This window comes from Protobothrops mucrosquamatus, unplaced genomic scaffold, assembly GCF_001527695.2.
Source record: "Protobothrops mucrosquamatus isolate PMUCROS unplaced genomic scaffold, P.Mucros_1.0 scaffold959, whole genome shotgun sequence".
Lineage (NCBI taxonomy): Eukaryota > Metazoa > Chordata > Lepidosauria > Squamata > Viperidae > Protobothrops > Protobothrops mucrosquamatus.
This window is the reverse complement of record NW_015387203.1, coordinates 35925-60015: the sequence shown is the minus strand read 5'-3', so window position 1 is coordinate 60015 and position 24091 is coordinate 35925. Positions and strand designations below refer to the sequence as shown.

General features: G+C 36.4%; 1 protein-coding gene across 1 annotated transcript in view; it reads left to right on the top strand.

Moving 5' to 3' along the window:
* The window catches only part of HPS5 (HPS5 biogenesis of lysosomal organelles complex 2 subunit 2), a 42341-nt gene that overhangs the window by 5460 nt on the left and 12790 nt on the right, over positions 1-24091 (top strand). The window contains exons 3-17 of the mRNA XM_029284800.1: positions 1344-1454; positions 2096-2160; positions 3142-3334; positions 4058-4191; positions 8215-8430; positions 9782-9853; positions 10690-10778; positions 12486-12664; positions 14129-14287; positions 14823-14979; positions 16880-16966; positions 19882-19889; positions 21617-21795; positions 22188-22259; positions 23086-23735. Of these exons, the coding sequence (XP_029140633.1) occupies positions 1344-1454; positions 2096-2160; positions 3142-3334; positions 4058-4191; positions 8215-8430; positions 9782-9853; positions 10690-10778; positions 12486-12664; positions 14129-14287; positions 14823-14979; positions 16880-16966; positions 19882-19889; positions 21617-21795; positions 22188-22259; positions 23086-23735 (2371 nt within the window). The remainder of the gene's footprint in view (positions 1-1343; positions 1455-2095; positions 2161-3141; positions 3335-4057; positions 4192-8214; positions 8431-9781; positions 9854-10689; positions 10779-12485; positions 12665-14128; positions 14288-14822; positions 14980-16879; positions 16967-19881; positions 19890-21616; positions 21796-22187; positions 22260-23085; positions 23736-24091) is intronic.

The following is a 24091-nucleotide window of genomic DNA, read 5'->3' as shown; positions in this document are numbered from 1 at the left end:
GTGTAAGCCTCTTGTATGTAGTTATTCTAAACCACAGGTAGGGATTTATATGAATACAAGTAGTCCTTGACTTACGACCACAATTGACCCAAAATTTCCATTGCTAAGCATGGCAGTTAAGTGAGTTTTGCCTCATTTTTTGCCACAGTTGTTAAGTGAATCACTGCAGTTGTTAAGTAAATCACTGCAGTTGTTAAGTGACTCATGCCCTCGTTAAGTGACTCTGACTTCCCTCATTGATTTTGCTGGTTGTAAGCTGGCTGGGAAGGTTACAGATGATGATCAAACGAACCTGGGACAGTCCAACCATCATAAATGCCTGCCAGTTGTGAAGCGCCTGAATTTTGATCCCATGACCTTGGGGATGCTGCAGTGGTCCTATGTAAGATGATCACGTCACCTTTTTAGAGTTCCATTGTAACTTTAAATGATTACTAAACGAATGGTTGTAAGTCAAGGACTACCTATACTTGAATTAAGACCATTTCAGACAATCGCCTCTGAGCCTTGTTTGTTTTAACCATGCATGTTCAACAAACCTGTTTAAAGTTTGGAGGACAACAATAGCTTGTTTCATGTTAGATCTTTGGTCTGCAGTAGATTTACAATCACAAACACCGTCTTATTAATCTAAAAAGAAAGCAGAAGTGTCTGAATTTTGCAGGTAGTGAAGAGGCATGCACAATACAAAGTTCTTTACTAAAAGTTATTCATTAACATCAAAACATAGTATGGTGGTGTTTGTGAGCTGGACTATTTCTTTAAAGAATACATATACTCTCTTTTTTGATTAAGGGCAGCATACAGTCATTGCGGTGTGTGTCAGGATACACCTGGTGAGATGCAAAGGGAAGGAAATGTCTCAAAGAAACGTGGCTCTCTGCCCATAGGGAGATATTTTTTGTCTTCAGACTCTCTCCATTTTTCATATTGGTTATCTCCGTACCTTAGCTCTTCTACTTTAGCCAGTCTTATTACAGTGTTTTTAAATGTTAACTTATCAAAAAAAATATATGTCACATGTGTGAAGGGGAGTGGGCACCACACAAAAAGCCTCAAGGAGCCACTTGTTTATGGACAATGTTTTATGCCAGGGGTAGTCAACCTTGGCTCTTTTATGACTCGTGGACCTCAACTCTCAGAATTCCTGAGCCAGCTGTGCTGGCTCAGGAATTCTGGGAGTTGAAGTCCACGAGTTATAAAAGAGCCAAGGTTGACTACCCCTGTTTTATGCTAAACAGATCTCCCCTGCCTGTTTCTTGGAAGTGAAAATACGATTATATGAATCAGAAACAAAGTGAGGCGTTTTAATAACGACTTTCCCTTTTTCCCCCCCCCTTAAGTGTACATGTATAGGAGTTTCTCGGAAATGGTTAGCACTAGGCAGCTCCGGTGGAGGCCTAAATCTCATCCAGAAAGATTGTTGGAAACAGAGGCTTTTCCTCACTCATAAGGTAAGACTGAATTAACCTTGCAACAACCTTACGTGTAAGAGTGGATTGCAATGGGCAGGAGCTGGGAAGGATGATTCAGAAAAACAACAATGAAAGAAAACAAAATTAATTTTAGTGGCCTAATACAGGTAGTCGTTGCTTAATGACTTGTTGCTTAACAAACTGTTCCAATCATGATGACATCCTCCCCCCCAAATTACCTGTGATTCATCCTCAAAGTTGTAACTGCTGCACACATACACACACACACACACACACACCGATCACATTTCACGTGCTTGGTAACTGGCTCCCATTTATGATACTGCATATTTGGTTGCAGTTTACCACAGTCGTGTGACCGCTATTTGTGCTATTTTTGCTAGTTTCCAACAAAAAAAAAATCCATTTGGGAGAATGGATTTGCTACCTGTATTACTTTGTTCAATGATAAAGCTTGTGTAAAGCTCATGTCTGAGTTTTTTGACGGTTAAGAGGTTGAAAAAATCCATTTAAAATCTTAGACCTTATAGTACAAATAGGTAATATCAGCTGTTATGATTGGAGTGGGTAATTTAAAAAAATGTATGTGGTGTAGGAGTCAGACATTGTGGAAACAATATGCTGCCTAGGATAAGTCTGATCATTTTATCTCCTTGTAGGAAGGTGCCATTTCCTGTGTTGCCTTTTGTTTACATGATGAGGATTATGTTGCTGTAGCTACCAGGTAAGGACATGTTAACTAAATGATTTATGTACTATCCATCATGACATTTTGGCAAGGGAAGATTTATTGCAGTGATGCAGGCAAGATGTTCATATATGTGTTGAGAAAAATGAAAGTGAAATGAATGTTAAAATTAGAGATGTCCAGTCTTTTTTCCAGGCTGCTCATCCATTTAACTGGCCTTTTCAGTTAATAGCACCATATATTTAGAACTTCAGATGTTCCATTGTCCTACCACTCATTTGTGTGCATGGGATGAAGAATAAATATGTACACTATCAGCTTGTCTTGGTATCCAGAAACATTGGATGGTGTGATTAGTTCTGACTTGCAAAATATCATTATTATGTTCTCTTTTATACAAATAAGGGGAAAGAGAAGGATGAAATACTTAAATTCAGGTGTCAAACCATAGTTTGTAGAGAACAAGGCTAATATTATTTGTCCTTCAGAACAAGCAAGAGGTAAGTGCTGCTTAGAAATAAGTCAGCATGTTCACACTGCCCCTTTTATTTATTTATTTATTTATTTATTTATTATTTTAATTTGTATACCGCCCTTCTCCCATAGGACTCAGGGCGGTTCACAGCATATTAAAAGCAAATAGTAAACACAAAATACAAAAAATTACAAAATACAAAAATACAGAAAATAAACCCCGATAAAAGCCGAATTAAAACCAAATATTACAAGCTGTGTTTCGAATNCACAAGTATCTTTTGAATTTTATTAAATATATTATATTGGCTCCAGGGTATTCTGTTTGTGTAGTGGGATCCATTGGAGGAGGATTGCTAAGAGAAGAGGCATACAACTTTTTTTTTTATGTAGACAGAAAGTGGAAAGATTTGAAACGACTTCATTTTACAATTAACATTTGACCTCAATTGTATCTTTTAATATCTAATTAATTTGATATTATAATGAATGTAATATAATGAATGATTGGTGGCTTAGAAATAACACACTTTATTTTTACAGTCAAGGCCTTGTTGTCGTATGGGAATTGAATCAAGAGCGTCGTGGGAAGCCAGAGAGGATTTATGTCTCTTCTGAGCACAAAGGCAGAAAAGTAACAGCTCTTTGTTGGGATACTAATGCACTCCGTGTTTTTGTTGGTGATCATGTGGGGAAAGTGTCTGTGATCAAGATTAATTCCTCCAAACAAGGAAAGGTATATTTTCTTACTGAATATTGAACGTAAGAGCTAAGCCTACAAACGTTAGCAAGTCTTAACAGTCAGGATTTCTGATCTCCAAGGTACCAACATCTTTAAAGAAAGCACAAGTTGCAACTTTGGGAGGTTAATGGTTTAATTTGTTTGAAGGATTTCCCCTTTATTCTTCTCAGTTTCAAACCCAGGAAGAGGTTTAGGTCTGATGATAACTGCCAGGGTGGAATAGGTTGCTTCCATGGTGAGCATAGGAGGTCAGTTTGTGAGTTGCGATATAATGGGAAATTCTGATTTTTGATACACTTTTTGGTCCAGTTTGGATTTAAAAAAACAAACATATAAAAATACATTTTGGATTATTGTGGCATCCTTGTGGAGGATCCTTTTGTATTGTGAATTGTGTAAGAAAATAATGTCTAAAGTATGCAGATTTCAGTTCGAAGAAGAAGCCATCCTGGCACTGCATGCTCTTTTTTTCTCCAGTTCATATTAATATTTAGAAAAATGTTTTCACTGATCCTTAGATATTAATGATGTGCAGTTCCAGACATTTCAAGTGTAACATGAAATGTACCTTAAAAAATTGAATTATATGTAAGTTTTCTTTTGCTTTTGTTTTCTTGAACAATTTATCTAAGTAATATAATTTTGAAACTCCTGTTCTCGATGAATGGATTAATCAGGCATGTAAAATATGAGCGCATTTTCATTTTTTTTCTATAGGCTGCTACTGCATTTGTGATGTTTCCCATTCATATTATAACCACGGTTGATTCTCGGGTGGTTCAGCTTGATTTTCTGGATGGCAGATTGCTTATCTCTTCTCTTACACGCTCTTACTTATGTGACACGGAGAGGTAATTAAAATATTAATTACGGTACTGTCTGTGTAAATTTGATGCCATGCAGGTAATCTGTAAAGCACCTTTGAAAATAGTATCTTTCCCTTAGAAATAAGGTTATATATTTTTGTCACACATCTAAAGGTAACATTAAATTATATGTGTTAGATCAAGGATCTCAAACTCAGATTGCCATGAGTTCTGTACAAGGACTAGTTAATTAGCCTGAAAGCTACACTATGAAAGTCTTGCATACATTGAGGTAATAGTAACTGAATTAGAAATAAGGAATATCATAATAAGCTACAAAGCACAAATTAAATACTTTAAATTGCAGAACAGAGCTGTAACATAGTTTGTGGCTGCTTAGTTGGCAGCAATTTTCATTAACTAGAACACATGACAAATCTGCTTTTATTTTTCCTCTTGCTGAGCAGGAATCTTTCTTCACTTATTCCCTCTCTCTTTGCCTTTTCGATCCTCCATTGAGAGATTTTGCTTGCTTGTCTGCTTTTCTACTCCTTGCTCAGATTCTCAGTTTGGGTGGCCAGATCCAGCCCTTCTTCTCCTTGTGGTTACCTTATCTTACTCTTTCTCCAGTCTCCCAGCTCATCTCCCCTGGCCAAACCTCATCTCTATGCTGCCCCGTCAAGAGACTTTGGTTCCATTCCAGAGACAGCATGACTGGCAGATCATGTGAATAATAATTAATTTTGTATGCCACCCAACCGGTAACTCTGGCTGGTTTACAATTCCTAGAAAATTTAAAAACAATAGTACTAAAACAAAACAGCACAAGAAAGAACAATAAACATCAACAAAATAAACTCAGAAGAGAGCAGAAAGGGATATCATTTGTCTGGGCAATGAACCAGGTGTTTAAGGCTCTTCAAAATGCTAGCACTGTAGGAGTTGTTTGTATTTTGGGGGGGAAGCCCCATTCCAGAGGGCAGTTCTTCTGACATCCAAATGGGCGGCATTGCTTAATCGATGGAACTCGAAGTGTGCCAACCATGTCAAGATTGAACTGGTTGAGCATGATACTATGGGAGACAGATGGTCCCTTGGGTGACTAGGCCCTGTGCCATGTAAGGCCTCTGCCATGTAGGGATTTATAGGTAGTGCCAATACCTTGAATCACACCTGGAAAGAAATAGTTCCTCCGCACCCAACTTTGATTGTGGCTGTGGGTGGACTGCTCTGCATCTGGGAATTTTATCATCTTTGGTCTTGGATGGTGTTCCATTACTCCAGACAGACCTGGTGGTAATTTGGGATTCCTCCTGGAGCCATGACTTGGAGGATCTTTGTTTAACTTCATATTGGATGCTTGTTATGCCCTTTTTCTGGATAGGAAGGCTCTCTGCTCCATAATTCATGCCCTGATGATCTCCCATTTAGGCTATTGCAAGATGCTCCACATGGGGCTACCTGTCTGGTCCTGCTCCACCCCTCCCCCAAGGGTTGAAGTCTTTATTGGGGCTTCATCAACTCTAGTATTTCCCTGGATTCACCGCCACATAGGAACTAGTGCAAAACCTAATGAGTCCAATTCTCCCATCTGGGAACACAGAGCAAGTGCATAAAGTCCCCTCATCAGGTTCAGAGTCCAAAGATAACTCCATGATCCAAGCACAAATCAAAATCCAACTTCAAAGTCCAAGAAGCAAGTCCAAAGTCCAAATCTAGTAGCAGAGTCAGAGTTTAAGTCCATGGAAAGAAACACAATGGCTGAATGAATACATGGCAAGAAATTGTTAAGTTGTTCCCAGTGATACTTTGCTCCACGTTCTGGGCAGAATTGCAAAAGACCGGTGCAGGTCATCAGGACGGGTGAGGCTGCCGCCTTGCGAGTAACTTCGCTGACTTCCATTGTGCCTGCCTCCTCTCAGCCCTGCGCATTTGCGGATCAGGTGGAGGAGGCAATTCTTCTTCATTCCTGCTGGCCAGCTGCAGCTGAGCACCTTCTCCCCTCTGCTCTTCCTGTGGGGCCCTTGCTCTCTCCATCTGCAACTGCGCCTCTCCTTTTCCTCTTGTCAGCCGGCTGTTCACTCTATCATCCTTCTGATGACCTCTCCAATGATTTTGGCCTCTCCACTCCTGGCTCGGAGCCCTCAGCAACTTCTTGGAGCTGCTCCGTGCCCCCCTCTGAAGTCCAACTGGAGCCAACTCATTTGAGCCATCTCACTACCCTTGAAAAGTATTCAGAAACTTCAGCTGGTATAGAATAAGTGTAGGCACCCAAAGTATGGCACATATAACGTGTATAAGAGTTTGCTTCTGGCTCCAGTTCAAGGGGTTGGTTATGATCGTTAAAACCCTATGTGACCAAGCTATTCATGGAACTTTTTATTCTATTATATCATCCTATTCCACCTGGTCAGGTAGGAAAAGTATGTTGTGGACCTCGTCAGCTAAAGAATTCTAATTGGTGGCATCCAGGAAGAGGGCCTTCTCTGCCATTGCCCCCACCCTTTAGAACATTTCTGTCTCCAGGGATGAGGTAGAACCCCCACTGTCCTTGCCTTCCAGAAAGGTGTGAAAGCATGGTCTGCGGCTTTGCTTGGGGAACACAGAGGGAGCTGTGGGGCTGATTAGCGCTCTGAAAGCACTCCCTTCACTTTTTAACTAATTTTTAACATTGGTTTTTAATCATCCTTGCCTCTTTTTAAAATTTGATTTTATATACTGTTTACACGTTTTCATATTTTATTGTTCGCCACCCTGGGTCTCTCTGTGAGGGAGATAGGCGGTTTCAAAATTAGGTAAGTAGGTAGGTAGGTAGGTAGGTAGGTAGGTAAGTAGATAGATAGATAGATAGATAGATAGATAGATAGATAGATAGATAGATAGATAGATAGATAGATAGATAGATAGATAGATAGATAGATAGATAGATAGATAAAAAATTCAGTGACTGGGCTACCCCTTTTCTTTATAGCCATCTCTAGCAAGGATCATTGTTTTTATACTAGAATCTTTCCATCATCAGATTGGTTTGTAAGCAGCTTTCAATCAGTGCTTGCAAAACTCTACAAAGAGGGAGCTACAGGTAGTCCTCAACTTACAACTATTTGTTCAGTGGTCATTCAAAGTTACCATAGCACTGAGAAAAGTGACTTGTGACTATTTTTCACACAACCGCTGGCATACCTCCATGGTCATGTGATCAAAATTCGGACACTTGGCAACTGGAATGTATTTACGACAGTTACCGTGTCCTGGAGTCATGTGATCACCTTTTGCGACCTGACAAGCAAAGCAATAATTCACTTAACAACTGTAGGAAGAAAGGTCGTAAAATGGGACAAAACCACTGTCATGCTTAGAAACAGAAAGTTTGGGCTCAATTGTGGTCGTTAAGTTGAGGATTGCCTATTTTACTTTAAAAGCAGACCTGAAATTGAAAATTAGCTCTTTATATCATTCCCAGAATACTGTCTAGTTTAAATAGCAAATTTTACAACCTTGTGGTATCTTTATGTTCAGTTGTAATCTTCAGAGTGTTAAAGCCTGTACATTTTATAAACTTGAAGTATGCTGGCGCAGTACCTCTATTAACTTTATTTCCAAGGCTTTCAGATAATTTACAAGGCTTTCTATTTCTTTTACTCTGCCCTCTGCGGCAATCCAAGATAAAGTTTCATAAATAATTTGCTTTAGAGATTATGCTCCAAAAGAGGGTAAATACAATAAAATTTAAAACTCAAAAGTGCACGTAAGTTCTGGCTGCCTCATCCTTCACATTCCCCAGAAGTCAAGCCAAGATAACTCAGACAAGTTTTGATATTGTTCCTGCAACTTCTGCAATTTTCAGGAGTGGCTTTTGATACTATAGAAAAATGAAGGTCAGGGAAGGAGACGGGAAAACCCTGTTAAGATAAAAGACTTCCATTTTTCTGTTGTTGGGTGTAATTTCTTGTATTTTATAAGATAAAAAATAATATCTACTGTACATATAAATATGGAGACATGAATGACTTTAAATCTTTTTTAATAGTATTCAGTAAATGTTCTTCTAAATTTTTGGTTAAATAGGGAAAAGTTTTGGAAGATTGGAAATAAGGAAAGAGATGGTGAATATGGAGCTTGTTTTTTTCCTGTTGGAAAGAGTGGGGCAAATCAACAGTCATTGATATATTGTGCACGGCCTGGTTCACGGATATGGGAGGTGAACTTTGAAGGGGAAGTGCTGAGTACACATCAGTTCAAACAGTTATTGTCATCACCACCTCTCCCTGTTATTACTATCAGGTATTGTTTCTAATGCAACTATGGGATGTGTAGATTTGAAAACTAGTGGGGTATGTGCCAGGCTTGGTTAACACTTGGAAAACAACCTAACCTTATCAGTGCAAATTCTGTCTGTGACTTTGATATAGTCATTCCAGTAACATATACCGTATTTTTCCGTCTATAAGACGCACCCTTGTATAAGACGCTCTGGCATGCGAGTTTCTCCGCGCTGATCAGCTGTTCGGTGGAGCGCCGAACAGCTGAATCGGCAAATCCGGAAGTTCGGCCAGCCGACGATCTTACCCCCTCCCCCCTCCCGTTAGTGGCAAGCCCTCAGAGGCTTGACACCCGCAGCATGGCAGCCCACACAGGCGTGCTCTGGGCTGCGGAAGTTACCATTATTTTTCCGTGTATAAGACACTGCACTTGTATAAGACGCACCTGATTTTTGAACAGGGTGTTTGCAGGAAAAAATAGCGTCTTATACACGAAAAAAATACGGTATACAAGATCATGAAAATTATGAAAAGATACACGAAAAAAATACAGTATACAAGATCATGAAAATTATGAAAAGATACACGAAAAAAATACGGTATACAAGATCATGAAGATTAAAGTGATGCCAATTTGAATTGCTTCTGAAATTTCTCTGCTGATTCACGTAGGAAGAGATCCACAACAAGTGTCTTTTCAGACTAATGTATTTCATTAAAAGGCAGAAGCTTTTGTGAGGATTGCTCACTTCAACCATCTGGTGAAGTGAGGTGTAGCTTTCAGAAGCTTACACTTTTTAATAAAATGTGTTTGACAAGGTACTGTCGTATTCCTCTTCCTTCCTTGTGGTATCTGTCCACAGAATCACTTAAGAAAAGTGATATGGATAGGCAGGCAAAGATACACAGTCTGAGCTAGTTTTAGTGATACATCTTTTTATACAAATGATTATATAGAAAATCTTGACAATATCCAGTTGTAGAAACATTTGCAAGAAATAGATTTATGTTGGGTTGATGTGCCAAGCTTTCAGATATTTTCTGAAACTCTCTATAAAGTGTCTCTTGTGATACTTATATGGGTAACATTTGTACATAACATTCTTTCTATTGTTACATAGACCAATGCTTTAAATTAGAAAAAAAATGTTTAGGTGTTTGGAAACATTCTAAAAAAAATAAGGTAAAGTTTGGAGTAAAGGAAATAAATGAATAGGTTCAAGAAAATAATTTAAAATAAAATTATTCAACATTATAAACAGTACCAAATCTTTAGCTTCTTCTGATTTAACAAAATAATCCTGAAGCATGAAATAAAACTGACGCAATTAGAAGAACTAAATTCTCATATACATAAATGTATTTTTTTAAAGGGAAGATCCAGAGTATAACATTTCTGCATGCTCTCCTCAGTCCTTGGCATTCCCCAGGCTGCTTTATTTAAGGTAAACGTAAAGCAACATCTCTATTTTTATAAATTGAAAATTCTTAAATTTTTATTTGATTTATCCTTTTTATGTATTTATCTCCAAATATGTTCTGTATTATCCTCAAAACCACACTGTGATATTAGGAGATAGCGACACTTCACATATTGCATTAACCCATAGTTTGCCTGCAGTGTTTATCGAATAAAGGGAAATTGGCTGGGTTTGCAGACCTGCAAGCTATTTAAATCATGGTTTATTTGTTGGATTTTTTTAATACCATCTTTACAAAACACAATAAATAAATCCTTGTACACAGCCAAAATCCAAATAAAATCACATTATGGACTTGCAAGATGTATGAATATAGATAGTCATTGTTTAAAAGTCATACTGTTTTCTTATCAGAATCGGGATTTAATGGATTAATCTACTATTTAAGTGCCACATAAGAAAGATTTAGAATTGCATAGGAACAATTTCTGTGAATTTTTATGACTCACAGAAACTTCTGCTCCTTTATTTGCATTTCTTGCCCTACCAAGTATGATGAGTGCAGTGCTCTGTTTCTCTGCTGCAATGGCTTCTCACATTACACTTTTATCATCTATGCTGGTTTATGTGGAAACAGATGAGAACCAAACTTAGGCTTTTGGATGAGCCAACCTTGCTCTGTTTGAGAGGAAAGAGTCTCTTTCCCTCCACCTGTTTCTAAGGTAATGAATGCTTCTCATCATGCAGTGGCGATGTTCGGATTTTGAAAAGTCAGAAATTAAGAATAGTATCGGTGAAAAACAAATACAAAACATTTTGACCACACACATTTTCTTTACAAGCATTCTGTTTCCTTACAGTGAGCACTGTATAATGACATGGACAGAAAGAAGCATTTATATTTTCATTCCTCAGAATGTCCAAGTTCTCCTCTGGAGTGAAGTGAAAGGTAAATGTAGAGAAAATTTGTTTTTATGCACACTTGAAACAATGCCAGTGAAGTTTTAGTGTGCCCAAATATCCTCCTACAAAAGTTTTAAGCATTTATTGTATGACAATATGACTCTGTTTGCTGTTATGACAGGGAAAAGCAACTTTGTGACCTTTGCAGCATCTCTCTCAGTCATGTGCTTGCAATTAAGTCAGTCAGTATGCATTGTCCCTGTACCTGACCCATTTTTTTTCTACCTCTCCCAGATTGCCTAAATATACTGTATCTTCCTGAACTGCTTTTCTCTTGTGAACAGGAGTCCCTAAAATCTGCTAACCCCAAAACACCTTAATTGATTAGAACTCTGACTGTTTCCTAGTTGTTTTCTGAAATTGATGAGACCCTAATCAGTTTCACACATTTTTGTTTGCCTCCTAAACAGCTACATTGAGCTACTAGACCAGTGATGGCGAACCTTTTAGAGACCGAGTGCCCAAACTGCAACCCAAAACCCATTTACGCATCGTCGGGTGCCGGGTGGGTGTGGCCCATTGGGTGGGTGTGGCCCATTGGGTGGGCGTGGCTGCGGTGGTAACGGCAGACTGGGTGGGACTAAAAAGTTCAATCAATCAAGTCCAACTTTGCGAGATCTTTTTCTTTCCTGTGAAAAGTTGAAATTGACTGATTGAATTCTTTTTTTTTTTTGCACATGGCAGTGGAGGCCTAAAGCGAAAAGGTTTTATAAAACCCAGCTGAAGGCCTAGGACTGGGGCGACGGCGCGCGTACCTACAGAGAGGGCTTTGAGTGCCGCCTCTGGCACCCGTGCCATAGATTCGCCACCACTGTACCAGACAAACAGGCTTGCTAGCCCATTCCTTTCTATTTGTGATTTGTGCCTGCTTACTCTCTTTAATCCCTTCCTTTCCAATGAATGTAAATACAAACATAAATTCTTTTCTTGCTAATTATCCCTGTCCCAGGTGAATATTCCCTAGGGTGGGGTTTTGTCCTTTTACCTGGTTCCCTCATGACTCAAATTGTAAGAACCCATTTGGGCCTACCTTGCTGTTTGGATTTGTATCCTTCTGTTGCTGTCAACCAAAGGAAAGCTGAAGTAAAATCATAAGACAATCACACTGACATGATTTTTCACTTAGCGGCTGCTTTGCTTAATGATTGAGTTGCCAATCTTAGTTATCGCTAAAGGAGGACTACTATACCTCTGTCTTGTAAACTTGCATCTTAACAAATGTGTGCAGACATATATTGCATAGGCTCAGGACATAGTGATTTGCAGTTCTTATTTGCGCAGTGTAATAGTGATTGACTTATTGCTGGTGATCTTTCCTTTCCTTTTGCTTTCTCTTTTATTTATTTGCTTAAATTGGAGATTTATCAGTCTCCTTTTGCTTTCTCTTTTATTTAGTTCCTTAAATTATAATTAATTATTGAATCATATAAAGGAGGTCCTCCCTATAAGGAAAGAAAAAAGCCCAAATTCTGTGTTGAATAACTGTGATAGTCTAGACATCCTAGCAAGGCAGTGGAAAATTGGCTGTTTCTGATGCAGGACAGATATGCTATCATCTTGTCCTTCACATGCCTGTAAACAGAACATTTTTTAAGAGAAGAGCAAATTTATTCTTGATTAGGATACACGTGCAGTATTTGAAGCTGGTTTTGAACTAAAGTTTTGACTAAAGTTGTAATATTTTTCTTTCTAGACATCCATGATATTGCAATATATAAAAATGAACTCTTCTGCTTACATACCGACGGAAAAGTCTCTCATCTCTCCCTTCTGACAGTTGAAAAATGTGTGGAACGATTGCTTAGAAGAAGCTTTTGGACTCTTGCAGCCAAAATGTGCTGCCTTTTCCAGAATTCTATTGTTTTGTGTCGGGTAATGACTGTTTTTGTTTCATGTTGTTTTTTTATTCAATGTTTAATATATTCATTTTAGTTAAAACAATTCTGATATCTTTTTTTTTTTTTACAATATACATCCGCTGCTATGTTTTGTAAGTTAACTCCTCTTAAGGTGTGCAGCTGGCACAGTGGCTTGGTGGTTAAAGACACTGAGCTTGTCAGCTGCAAAGCTGCCAGCCCAGGTTCGAGACCTGAGTGTCGTGCGATGGGGTGAGCTCTCGTTACTTGCCCCAGCTCTTGCCCACCTAGCAGTTCAAAAGCATGCGAATGCAAGTAGATAAATAGGTACCACTTTGGTGGGAGGGTAACAGCATTCCGTGCACCTTGGCATATAGTCATGCTGACCACAAGACTAGCAAGGAAATGTCTTTAGACCAGGGGTAGTCAACCTTGGCTCTTTTATGACTCGTGGACTTCAACTCCCAGAATTCCTGAGCCAGCTAGCTGGCTCAGGAATTCTGGGAGTTGAAGTCCACGAGTCATAAAAGAGCCAAGGTTGACTACCCCTGCTTTAGACAAAGCTGGCTCCCTCGACTAAAAAACACAGATGGACACCACCCTCTTGAGTAGGACACGACTGGACAGGGGAAACCTTTACCTTTTACCTTTAAGGTTTACAGACTTGTTTTCCTTCAGACTCTCTAGGGCAGGGGTGGGGAACCTTGACTCTTTTATGACTCGTGGACTTCAACTCCCAGAATTCCTGAGCCAGCATGGCTCAGCTTGGAAACCTCTCCCTTTTCCCTCAGCATGGCTGGCTCAGGAATTCTGGGAGTTGAAGTCCACGAGTCATAAAAGAGCCAAGGTTGCCTACCCCTGCTCCAGGGATTTCAAGATCGTTTTGAACTACGTATATGGGATGGGAGCAGGAGCTATAGAATTTTGTATTTCCTAAGCTTATAGTGGATTATTTTTTAATACTTAGAATTTCATCTTTGTAAATTCGGATGATTTAAGATGGTTTGTTTTTGTTCAGTTTGTTACTCAATCTTTCTAATATCAATTTTTAGAAATGCAATTTTATTGTTTCTTTAATCTCTTCAGTATCAGATACATGTTATTTTAATCCTTTGTTTCCTGTATGTTAACTATAATTTTACCAAGAAAGCTATAATTTCTGCTGGACTAGAACTCACAATTTCCTGGTTTCTCTCTCTTGCAGGAGATTATGAGTCCTAGTCCTGCCTTAAGCAATAGACCAAACTGACTCCTGGAATATAAATTGGAATGATTAAAACTATAATGTAATAATAAATAACATTAAATAATTAAATCATAACTAATAATTTCTTAATAATGACTTATAAATCATTCCAATTTATAGATTATTCTTTACAATCAATGTGTAATATATTTTCCAAATAAATTTAAAACTCTGCTATAATTTTATAAAGCCTTGAGGTTTTTTTCCTTAAACATTCATTTTGTGCATTGTTAGGCAAGAAAACTTCTTCCTGTAGATAAGCTGGAACATCTGAAGTCACAGTTGGATCTTTCAACAGAAACTGATCTCATTACTCAACTTGAAGAGCTGATCTCAAAACTTGAGCCTTTAGATTCTGCATGCAGCAGCAGAAGAAGCAGTATTTCTTCACATGTAAATAAATCCCTATACATTTTTTTCATTATATGTGTTACATTGGATATGTTAGAAAGTTGTCAAATATAGTATATATATTACATTTTTTAAAAATTGAAACCAACATTTGGCTTGTATGTTTTATCCCAAGAGTCTCTTGATTTGATAGAAAATTAGAGCATAATATGATTCAGAGAAATTCAATATGTATTTTGCCTACAATAAAATTATCTAGGAACTCAACAGTTTTTCCTTCAGCAAATAATCTTTGCCATAATAGCACTAACAATGCACTTGCTATATTTACTTGTGATGTATTATTTGTGTTTGGGACAGTGCTATACTCTTGGGCTGTAGAAATGAATACTAGCCCCATCTATACATTTCATTTGCTTGGAAAGTTAAAAATGTAATTTTTCTTGTTAAAATCTATAGGTCTTTAAAGCAACTTGGCTTTGATTTATCATAAAGTAATGTTTTAATGTACATTTAATTCTAGGTGCTGCTTTATAAGAAGCAATGCATAGTTTATATTGTGTTTTTTTTTTAACAGGAGAGTTTCAGCGTATTAGATTCTGGAATTTATCGTGTTATTAGTAGAAGAAACAGTCAGTCTGATGAAGATTCTTGTTCCTTACATAGCCAAACCTTATCAGAAGATGAAAGGTTGAAAGAATTTCACATACAACAAGAAGAACAGCTTGAACATGGTAATTTAAATGTTTGTTGGGTACTTTTACAAACATGCAGTTGGACATGCTTTGAATACTTGGAGAACAAGATTGCTCTAATTCCAATAATTTGGCATTATTTGGCCTTTATATAAATGAAATTGCATTGACATCAAGATAGGATTGCACTGATTTTGAATACTAATTTCATATTAAGACTAAATAATAAAAATGACAGCATTATGTGCTATTTTCATGTGTTCACCCATATGTTTTGTCCCCTTTTCTTACTTGGCTGTAATTAATTCTGAATTTTAATGAGCTGTCAGAAGTTAGCTGATTAGCTAATTCAGTGATCAGCTTTGCTCATTGTTCCAAAGCAGAATATGCTTTCTTTCATTCTGGCTTAGTGTGTTATGTGAATCTAGCCATTGTGGTTTGTGAATCACAGTATGTGTAAATCTGGCCATTTTGGTTTATTAAAAGATCATAATTTAAAAATTGGACATTATAATCTTTATATACTTGATACATTTTAATATATTGGAGAATCCACATTTGGAGCACTTTCCCTTTCTTCTTAATACTCTATTGCTTTCATAAACAGGTCTATTATTTATTTCACATGGTGTAAGAGAGTACAGCATTAATGCATCTTAAAAGAGTCTTTGTTTTTATATTTATGCTGCTGCTTCTGGCTGGGAAATCCTTGTGAGGTCCAGCAACCAGAATGTGTAGACTATTTAGCCATGACAAAGTCAGGTTGCCTGGGGGTGTATCATGAGGAGGCTAGTCTACATTGCTCCCCAGTAGGTCTATGCAAAATCCATAAGATTGGTAAAGAACTCATTGATTCTGAAGAACTCCGGAATGTAATGTTCTTCTCTGAACCATGCTGAACAAGATTAATGCATTGTAGAATTGTATACATTGTAGGAAGAGAATTGTGTTACTCTACCATGGCCAAAAAGGAGTCTAGTAGCATCTTGTTAGTTTAACAAACTTTATTAAAAGACATAAGCTTTCATGAGCTCACCTCACTTCAGCAGCTGCATCTTATATAGTGAATGGCAGTTCACAAAACTTTTTTTAATAAAAATTTGTTGGTCAGCTACAGTGTCTTCTGAGTGTTGTACTGTACTGTATACAGTATGTTTGAGTTATTTGCCATATGGCAATCTTAAGTTGCAACTAAAGTAACACCATATTTATTTTATGAGTTTTGTGAGCATTGTGTGGTAACATTGATAATATGTGGCTGTTTATATAATAAGTCAAGAGTCTGTAGGAATTCTGTAGCTTTCCCATCCAAATAATAATTAGATTTGACTCTGATTAACTTTCAAACCAAGATAAGGCCAGGTATGTGCTATCAGCTTGTAAGCTATAATATATTATAATTAATGTGAAAATTCATTGATAACTTTAAGTTTTGCATGTTTCTATGTACAATTATACATACAAATTCATTTAGACCTGCTCCCTTATAAAAGGGTAATGGAAGTCTTTTCTATTTTTGTCTCAGTTGAAACCCTTTCTTTTAGACTATAAAAAGTATTTTGATAATTGGTATGCAGATGGCATAAATTACAATATGAAGAAATTACATTCCTGACATTTTTCATTGTGAGACATATATAAATGAGTGAATTCTAGCAGAAAATCCTGTTGATTTCTTTTCCCATTACGGTTTGTCATATTCTAATCATACCTTCCTGGGGAAAAGAAGTTTATCTATTCTTTGGAGATTCAAAATGAATGGCCAGTTTCCATTGTAATTTTAAAAGGTGGCAGTTGTGGCTGGAGAATTTTTAAAAATCTATTTCAATCTGAAAAAACTAATGGGGCCATTCCTAACCATTATAGACCAATCACTTGACAAAATTCCTAAATGTTGTGGTTTTATGTTATGACTTTACATTTTAATTCTGTTCATTAGACAGCATATCTCATTCTTCTCTGGTGGTGGACAATGTTCGGAATGAGACTTTTCTTCCATTCAGTATTCCATTGCCATTCCGTAGGGGTAGAGGAGAGCAGAGGGAAGTTCGACAATTCCTGTCCATTTTAACACACACTTAAAAAAATAGGTAATGTAGTAAAAAAAAACAAATCAAATTAAATTTGTATGGTATAATTAGGTATAGAAAAAAAAGGGGTTGATTGAAAGTTAAACGGGTTTCGATCGATTGTCTCTGAATTTCTAAAGAAAATTTTTTACACAGGATGGTGGAATGAGCAATGGACTTCCCCAGGATGTATTTTGCTTGTGAGTTTTCAGGTATCTCTGAGTGTGCTTAAAACATCTTGGGCCTTTGGGAAATGAAGGGTTTAGAATGAACAGTTGACCACTTCCTTCACAAGAAGGTGCCTGTACTTTATATCAGTTTTTCCCTCTCTTAGCTTGGTTGTGACAAATCTCAATGGATCGACTCTGTCTTGAAACTCCATATAGTTTAGCTGGTCTTCTTTGGGACAACTTGGTTAGCTGGCGATAAGGGGAGTTCCCCACTCATACCATGTGCTTGCTCAATATAAACTTTCCACAGTCACCAACATTGTGATCAAAGGCTTCAGAGGAAAGGACTGTCCTAACCACAAGCACCTCAGGCTTTTTAGAACAAGCTGCCAGTGGTCTGCGGGCAGCATTAATTCAAACGATGTCATTAAGACACTCCTTCACTAGAAGGAGTGAAAAAGTTGCACGAGTTAGAGAAGTTTGTGTAAACCATATGGTGTGAGCGATGGGGGAAGAAGAGCACATCCCTTGAAAAAGATACTTTATGCATACCAAAAGCCCATCTGCCATTTTGTGAATTTGTAAAGTAATAAAAAAGAGGATTGAAAACACTAACTGTGCAAACCTTGAAGTGAGATCTAGTCTGTGACAACCACAGATATGTGATAACAAAGCTGCAAGTTCTCTGTTCTTTCTCTGGCATAATATTTTTTGGCATGGAAAGTAGTCTGTTTCATTTATTTGGATGGCTAATTTTATGAACAAAATTATTTAACAAGAACATTTTTTTGAATATAGACATTGTTTTGGAGGTAAGAACCCCATACTTATTTACGGAATGATAGTTTTCTTTTTTATTGATGAGTCTCTTAAGATATGCTGACTTTTCCACTTACTCTTTATTCTGTACTACTCATCTTTCCTTTTTTACAGTAATTTCACTAAACATTACAATTAAACAAAATGAAAACTAATACTAAAAGAATAAAAAGAAAAACTATAAAGTACAGAAAAGAAGAAAAGAAAAGAAAAATAAGAATATAGTAAAGAAAAGAAATGTATAAAGAAATGGCTTCACCCTTCATCACAAGTATAAACAATTTTAATAACTTATCACCTTCTCTTAAAATACAACAAATGATCTCTTCTTCCCATATCTCATGTCTTATCTATAAATAAATCCTTAAAGCCTCATTGCTCAGTCCTGATCAGCAAAAGTCCATTCAGGGTTACCGGAGATAATAATATGTCTACTTTATTTGATTATACTTTACAACTAACTCTATATTTCTTCCTTGTACTTTTAACAATTTTGATCTTAATCCCTTCAAATAATGTCCTAGAATTTGATTTTCCATTTTTTCTTTGTCCCTTCTCATAATTTAACAAGTCTCTTTTGTAAATCCAGTATAGGAAAGTTATCTAGGTTACTTTTTTTGGTTTGTTATTTGTATATTCCTTTTAATTATTAAGGCATCAACTGGTTTGATTTATATATCTAGTGTAGCATCTTTTATCATATCATGCTTGTAGCCTGCCATTTTTTAAATTTACTTTCAATCAACCTCAGTCTTATCCAGCAAAATTTGTTCCTCTTCCATAGCAGCTTTTAAACACAGTCTGTCTATAATGGCAGGAACTCTTAAAATTAAGTTCTGGGTCATCATCCTCTGTATGTCCAATGTTAAAATACTTTGCTCCATTTTGTATTAGTAAATCAAATTTAAGTGTTCTCCTTTAATTGTAAGCTTTAGTTCCTTCTGGCTCCATCTAATATTCAGCCTTCAAGATCCCATTCTATCTTTCTTTAAAAAAAAAAAATTCAGAACAAAGACGTTTTCCATGATAAGGATTCTTATAATTAATTTCAAAATCTTATTTTAAATCCACTTGGACCTTTAGCCTTTTTATAACTTTCCAAAATTAATGTTCTAATAACCTTTTGCTGTTTATTCTGAAAAAAGATTTGTTAAAGTTCTTAAACTTGTATTTAAAAACTTCTTTCACGAAGGATTGAAAAAAATTCACCTAGTGCTGTAAAATGTGTCGGTTCAAAACAATTAAGAAGCGATTTCCAAAAGTGATTAGAAAAGGAAGTATGCAAACTCAATGTCCATAGAGGTGGCAACTGTAGTTTGAGCAAAGTTATTATTATTATTATTTATTGAATTTATATACCGCCCTATCTCCCTTACGGGACTCAGGGCGGTGAACAGGCAATAATAAAAACCACGATAAATATACACAAATTTCTGTCTAAAATCAAATTAAATAACAGGCCTGCTCTAAAAATACCCCATACAAAACCCCCACTAAAACATAATCAAACTACGCCAGGCCGGCCGCACGGAATAGATGAGCCTTCTAGTTGGCTATTTCCTCATCTCCCAGAGCTCTAAATCAGCTGGAGATTGCCCCCTTGTAGTTTTCTTGTGAGGAGCACTTGGGGGCAATCTCAATTCTTTCCTTGTCTTATTCTCAAGTAAGAATCAAGCTGGCAGGAATAGCCAACACTCCAGAAGATAGGCTTAAGATACAGAAGGATCTTGACAGACTTGAACATTGGGCGCTATCTAACGAAATGAAATTCAATGGTGATTTTTCATTCCATGATATACATCCGTTCTTTTCGGTTTACGTACCCATGTTATATCCACCATGGAACGAGTTATTATCATTGACACTCTCCCTAGAATTCGCAGGATCACCTGTTAGTGAACACCCGACGTCGACGGTTTTTTTGGTTATGTCACGATCCGACGTAATTGTCTCCCTATATTAGTTCTAGTCCACTACAGTTAATACCATTTTACAATGCCTTTACAAGGCCACACTTGGAATACTGCCTCCACAAGCCCACAAGCAGGTTATCAATATTGTAATACTTTATTACTTGGTATGAAGCATTGTTATCATGACTATTTAATAGAATATTTAATAGAATTATCTCCCATACATTAAGACTTAAAGCTGGCTGAATTGGTAGCTACTGATAGTGCAGAACAATAGTTCCTTTCATCTGTTCTGAACTTCCTATCATTTATTTTCATGGAGTAATGCCCCACAAACTTTCAAGACATTGAAGAGGAAATGAGATCTTCTCCAGGCACCAAAGCTCCCAGAAGTTGACCTTGAAGGTCAGAGGGACCCCAATATGGTATGGATGTCAGAACTGCAGGAAGGGAGGAACTAGAAGAATTTGGTGACATTTCCTAATGGAAGTTCCTTTTTGCTCATGTATGATCTTTTGGATCTATTCTAGTCAGTTAGATAAACAGCTAAAACCACATAGGAAATGATTGTGACTTACAGTTAAAATGAAAGTAAAGTTTTATTACTTTTTCTCTCTCCAAATAGTGTTATGCTGTTTTGAAGATAGTAACAAATTACTTTCAGGTTTTGCTGTGTTTTATTATTTATGCTGTTATTTGAAAAAAAACTTGCTTTTTTAGTAATAAAAGTGATATCTAATTACCTGCATGTGCCTAATATTACAGAATTTATTTTTTGATTTGTATATAGTATATGTTCTTGAGCTCAAGCAATTATGGTTAATTCTATTATTTCTGAAAGCTACAATAAATGCACCTTCCCAGCTTCTTTTTCTTTGAAAAGATAATCACCAACAATTATTTATATCTGTCTCTGGTATATATGCAAGAAACTGCTGGTGACTTTTTTCCAAAGACGAACAGCAGTTTTTTTCTCTCTCCTTTCAAGTAATCCTTGCAGGATGTTTTATATTCAGCAAATCTGATCAATGAAGTTTTTATGTTCTTCTATATGTCTAGTTGAGCATGCAGGTTGAGATCAGACTTTGGAATAATCCTATTAGGTCCAGTATTTGGAATAATCCTACTAGGTCCTAATAGGAATAATCCTATTAGGTCCATTCTCTCTAACCTCTCCCCTCCAACTATGTATGTTGATTTCAGTATGTTGATTTTTACACATATTTAACAAATCTATATGAGTGGTAGAGAAGTGCACTTAATTCTGACATTTATTGCTTGCAATATTTCATTTAAGTATGTTTGGTTCATACCCCAAAAATGGTAAAATATGATATTAGAATCAAATTGCAATTATATTTAATAGATTAGATTTTAAGCCAGTTAGTTGAATTGAAATAATGAAAAGTTTTAGTGGCATTTATGTTATAAAAACTTTGGCCAGTATTTTAATTTTCCATAGTGGAGTTTAGGCATTTTGTTAAATATTTAGATGAAACGTAACAGTCAAGGATGCTAAACATTTTAAGTGTAGAAACAGTCCTTTTTTCTGTGTTTTGCTTTAACAATCGAAGATTGGGATGATTTTTAGTGATTCAAAATCTATGCTGATGCTTAACTAAATTCTTTTTCTTCATATTTGCTTACTACTACAAATGTGGTATTAAACCTATCCACTTTCCTTTAGTATTCTGCTCTTTCTGAGAATCATACCATTTTTGCTTTGATTTTTAGTGTTTCTAGTTTTGTACGGAAAACCACAGAAAAAATTGAGAAAATTGGTACCCTTCATCTGAATCCTGATCGAATCAGACAAGATGTTAAAGATGAAGAGCCACTCTCAGAAGTGCCTGCCAAATTAGAAGCTCAGCTTCTGGAAAAAGAGTGAGTCCAATTACATTTCACCCTGTGCCAAAACTTCTTTTTCTTTTGGTATGATAATGAATTAGGCAAACTATACTGCTTTGTCACTTAGCTATGAGAACCTTATTAGACTTCTCATATTGCAGATGCATGCCTAAAAGTTCTTATTTTGATCCATTTTAAAAATGCCATTTAAAATTACCATGGGAATTGAACTGGGATAAAAAAATACATTGCAATATAAAGTGTAATTTAGATTTTAAAAACTGTTTGTACTGTTGAAATGTGAAAGACTGAGTGCAGAAGTAATCACAAGACTAGACTGATCTTTTAAGTGCTCCAGAACTGTACAGAAATGAAACAAAAAAAGGATTTATTTTTAACATGCACCTATTATTTATTAAAATGTCAAGAGTTGAGCTACAGAGCCAGTCTCCAGAAGAGGATTACGTTAAAGACCTCAAAGCAGTAACTACAGAAACTCTGTAAGTAAATCAAGGTCTTTTAAAATGAAACATGTATATACTGTTATGCATTCCTTTGAGTAATGACAGATTAAATATAATAAACTCATTTGTAGGGTATACTGGGTGGGATCAGACCTATGTTCTGCATGTAGATGAACTACATCTTTCTGTGGAAGGAATTCCAATCCAGCAGAGATGTTTGCTGGAAGAAAAGAGTGGAAAGATAATTTTCACAAAATTCTCTTCACTCAGAGCGGATTGCAGATGGCTGACATGTATATAGCCTATAGGGAGAAGGTGGAATTGACAAAAAGCATTTTCCCCTTCTGTACAGAAGGACTTCTGTTTGTGTATGCATGTGTATTTTGATGTAATCCAACTTGAATATTCAGTTTGAATATAAAGATTTTTTTCCCGTTCAATTTCTTCTGGAAGTTGAAGGCAGTATGGAAGTTCACCATAATTTTGCTAGGTCAGAATATGGAAGTTGCACAGACAGTTCATTGCTGTAAGAAAGAATAAGTTTCTATATTTTACAGAGGCTTTGAGAATCCATCCATTGAAATTTTACATGTAGTAGCCGGATTGTGCTGAAACTATTAATCGTTGCAATTGCAATCATTAAAGTATAAGTAAAATGTCAATGAAAAAAAGGTGGCAGGCTTCATAATTGTATTTATTTGAATAATTATACATTATGACAAAGAAAATAAAAAGGGTATTTGAATGTTGTAGTCCATTATGAGAGTCTGAAATAGAATTGCAGTATTAGCTCAACAGAATTCTTTGCCAACAGTTTTGTATTCACTAAACTACAAGTTGAATATCTTTCATTTTTTTAAAGGTCCAGACTCCAGGATCCACTTGTTTTGTTACAACCACAAAACTTGAGGGCAATTTTGCTGGATTGGATTCCATTTCTAGAAGAAACCTGTGGATTAAAAACAGCAATCATTTTAAATAATGAGACAACAGAGGGAGACAAAGAAATGCCTTTGCAACAATCTGAACACAGAACTTTTCAAGAAAATGTGCTAAACGATCAACATAATGAGCCTGAAGATAAGGAACTGAACACAGTACTGGGAATAAATGGTGAAAGTGAAAATCCAAATATAGTACAGGGTGAAACTTGGGAAGAAAATACTAATTCAGTTACAAATTATAACGCTGGTAATATACAATATGAACAGCCTTTGAGGACAGAGACGGTTTTCAACCAGCCTTATCAGATTAATCCCCCATTTTTTATAGCACAGAACATTAAAAAAGACCTGACAGAGCTGACAACTTTATGTTTTGAATTAAATATATATGAAAGTTCACAAGTAAATAATGAGCCATGTGTGTTACCCGATGGTTCATGTGTCCTGGCTTCTAAGTTCATTAGGGACTATTTTTTCCTCCTTGATTTAGAAAGGTTGAAGAGGTGTATTATTAACTGTCATGACAATCATCCTGAAGTCTGGGATACCTACATGGAAGGTCTTAAAGGCAAGTAATTTTCAGGATCTTGTGTGTTGGTGTCTATCCATTTGGTAAAGTTGTGTCTTCTAGAGAAATTTGTAGAAAATCTTTGGAATTAGATCTGTGGACTGACAGTTTCCCACACTTGCCTTGGAGATTTCTTCTGATTTGAATTATAACATTCAGAATTCCTTGGAAAAACCTATTATTATCCAATGCATGTAAGGATTGTGAGTGCAAGAAACCCACATCTAAACTTTCTCATGTCTTTTTTTCTATGAAATTCATTGAGATAAAGAGAGAATGGTTGCACATTGATCTGAATGGAATCATTCTGGTAGCATCTCTAGAATGTCTTTAAAAGTTGCTACTGTCAATAAATG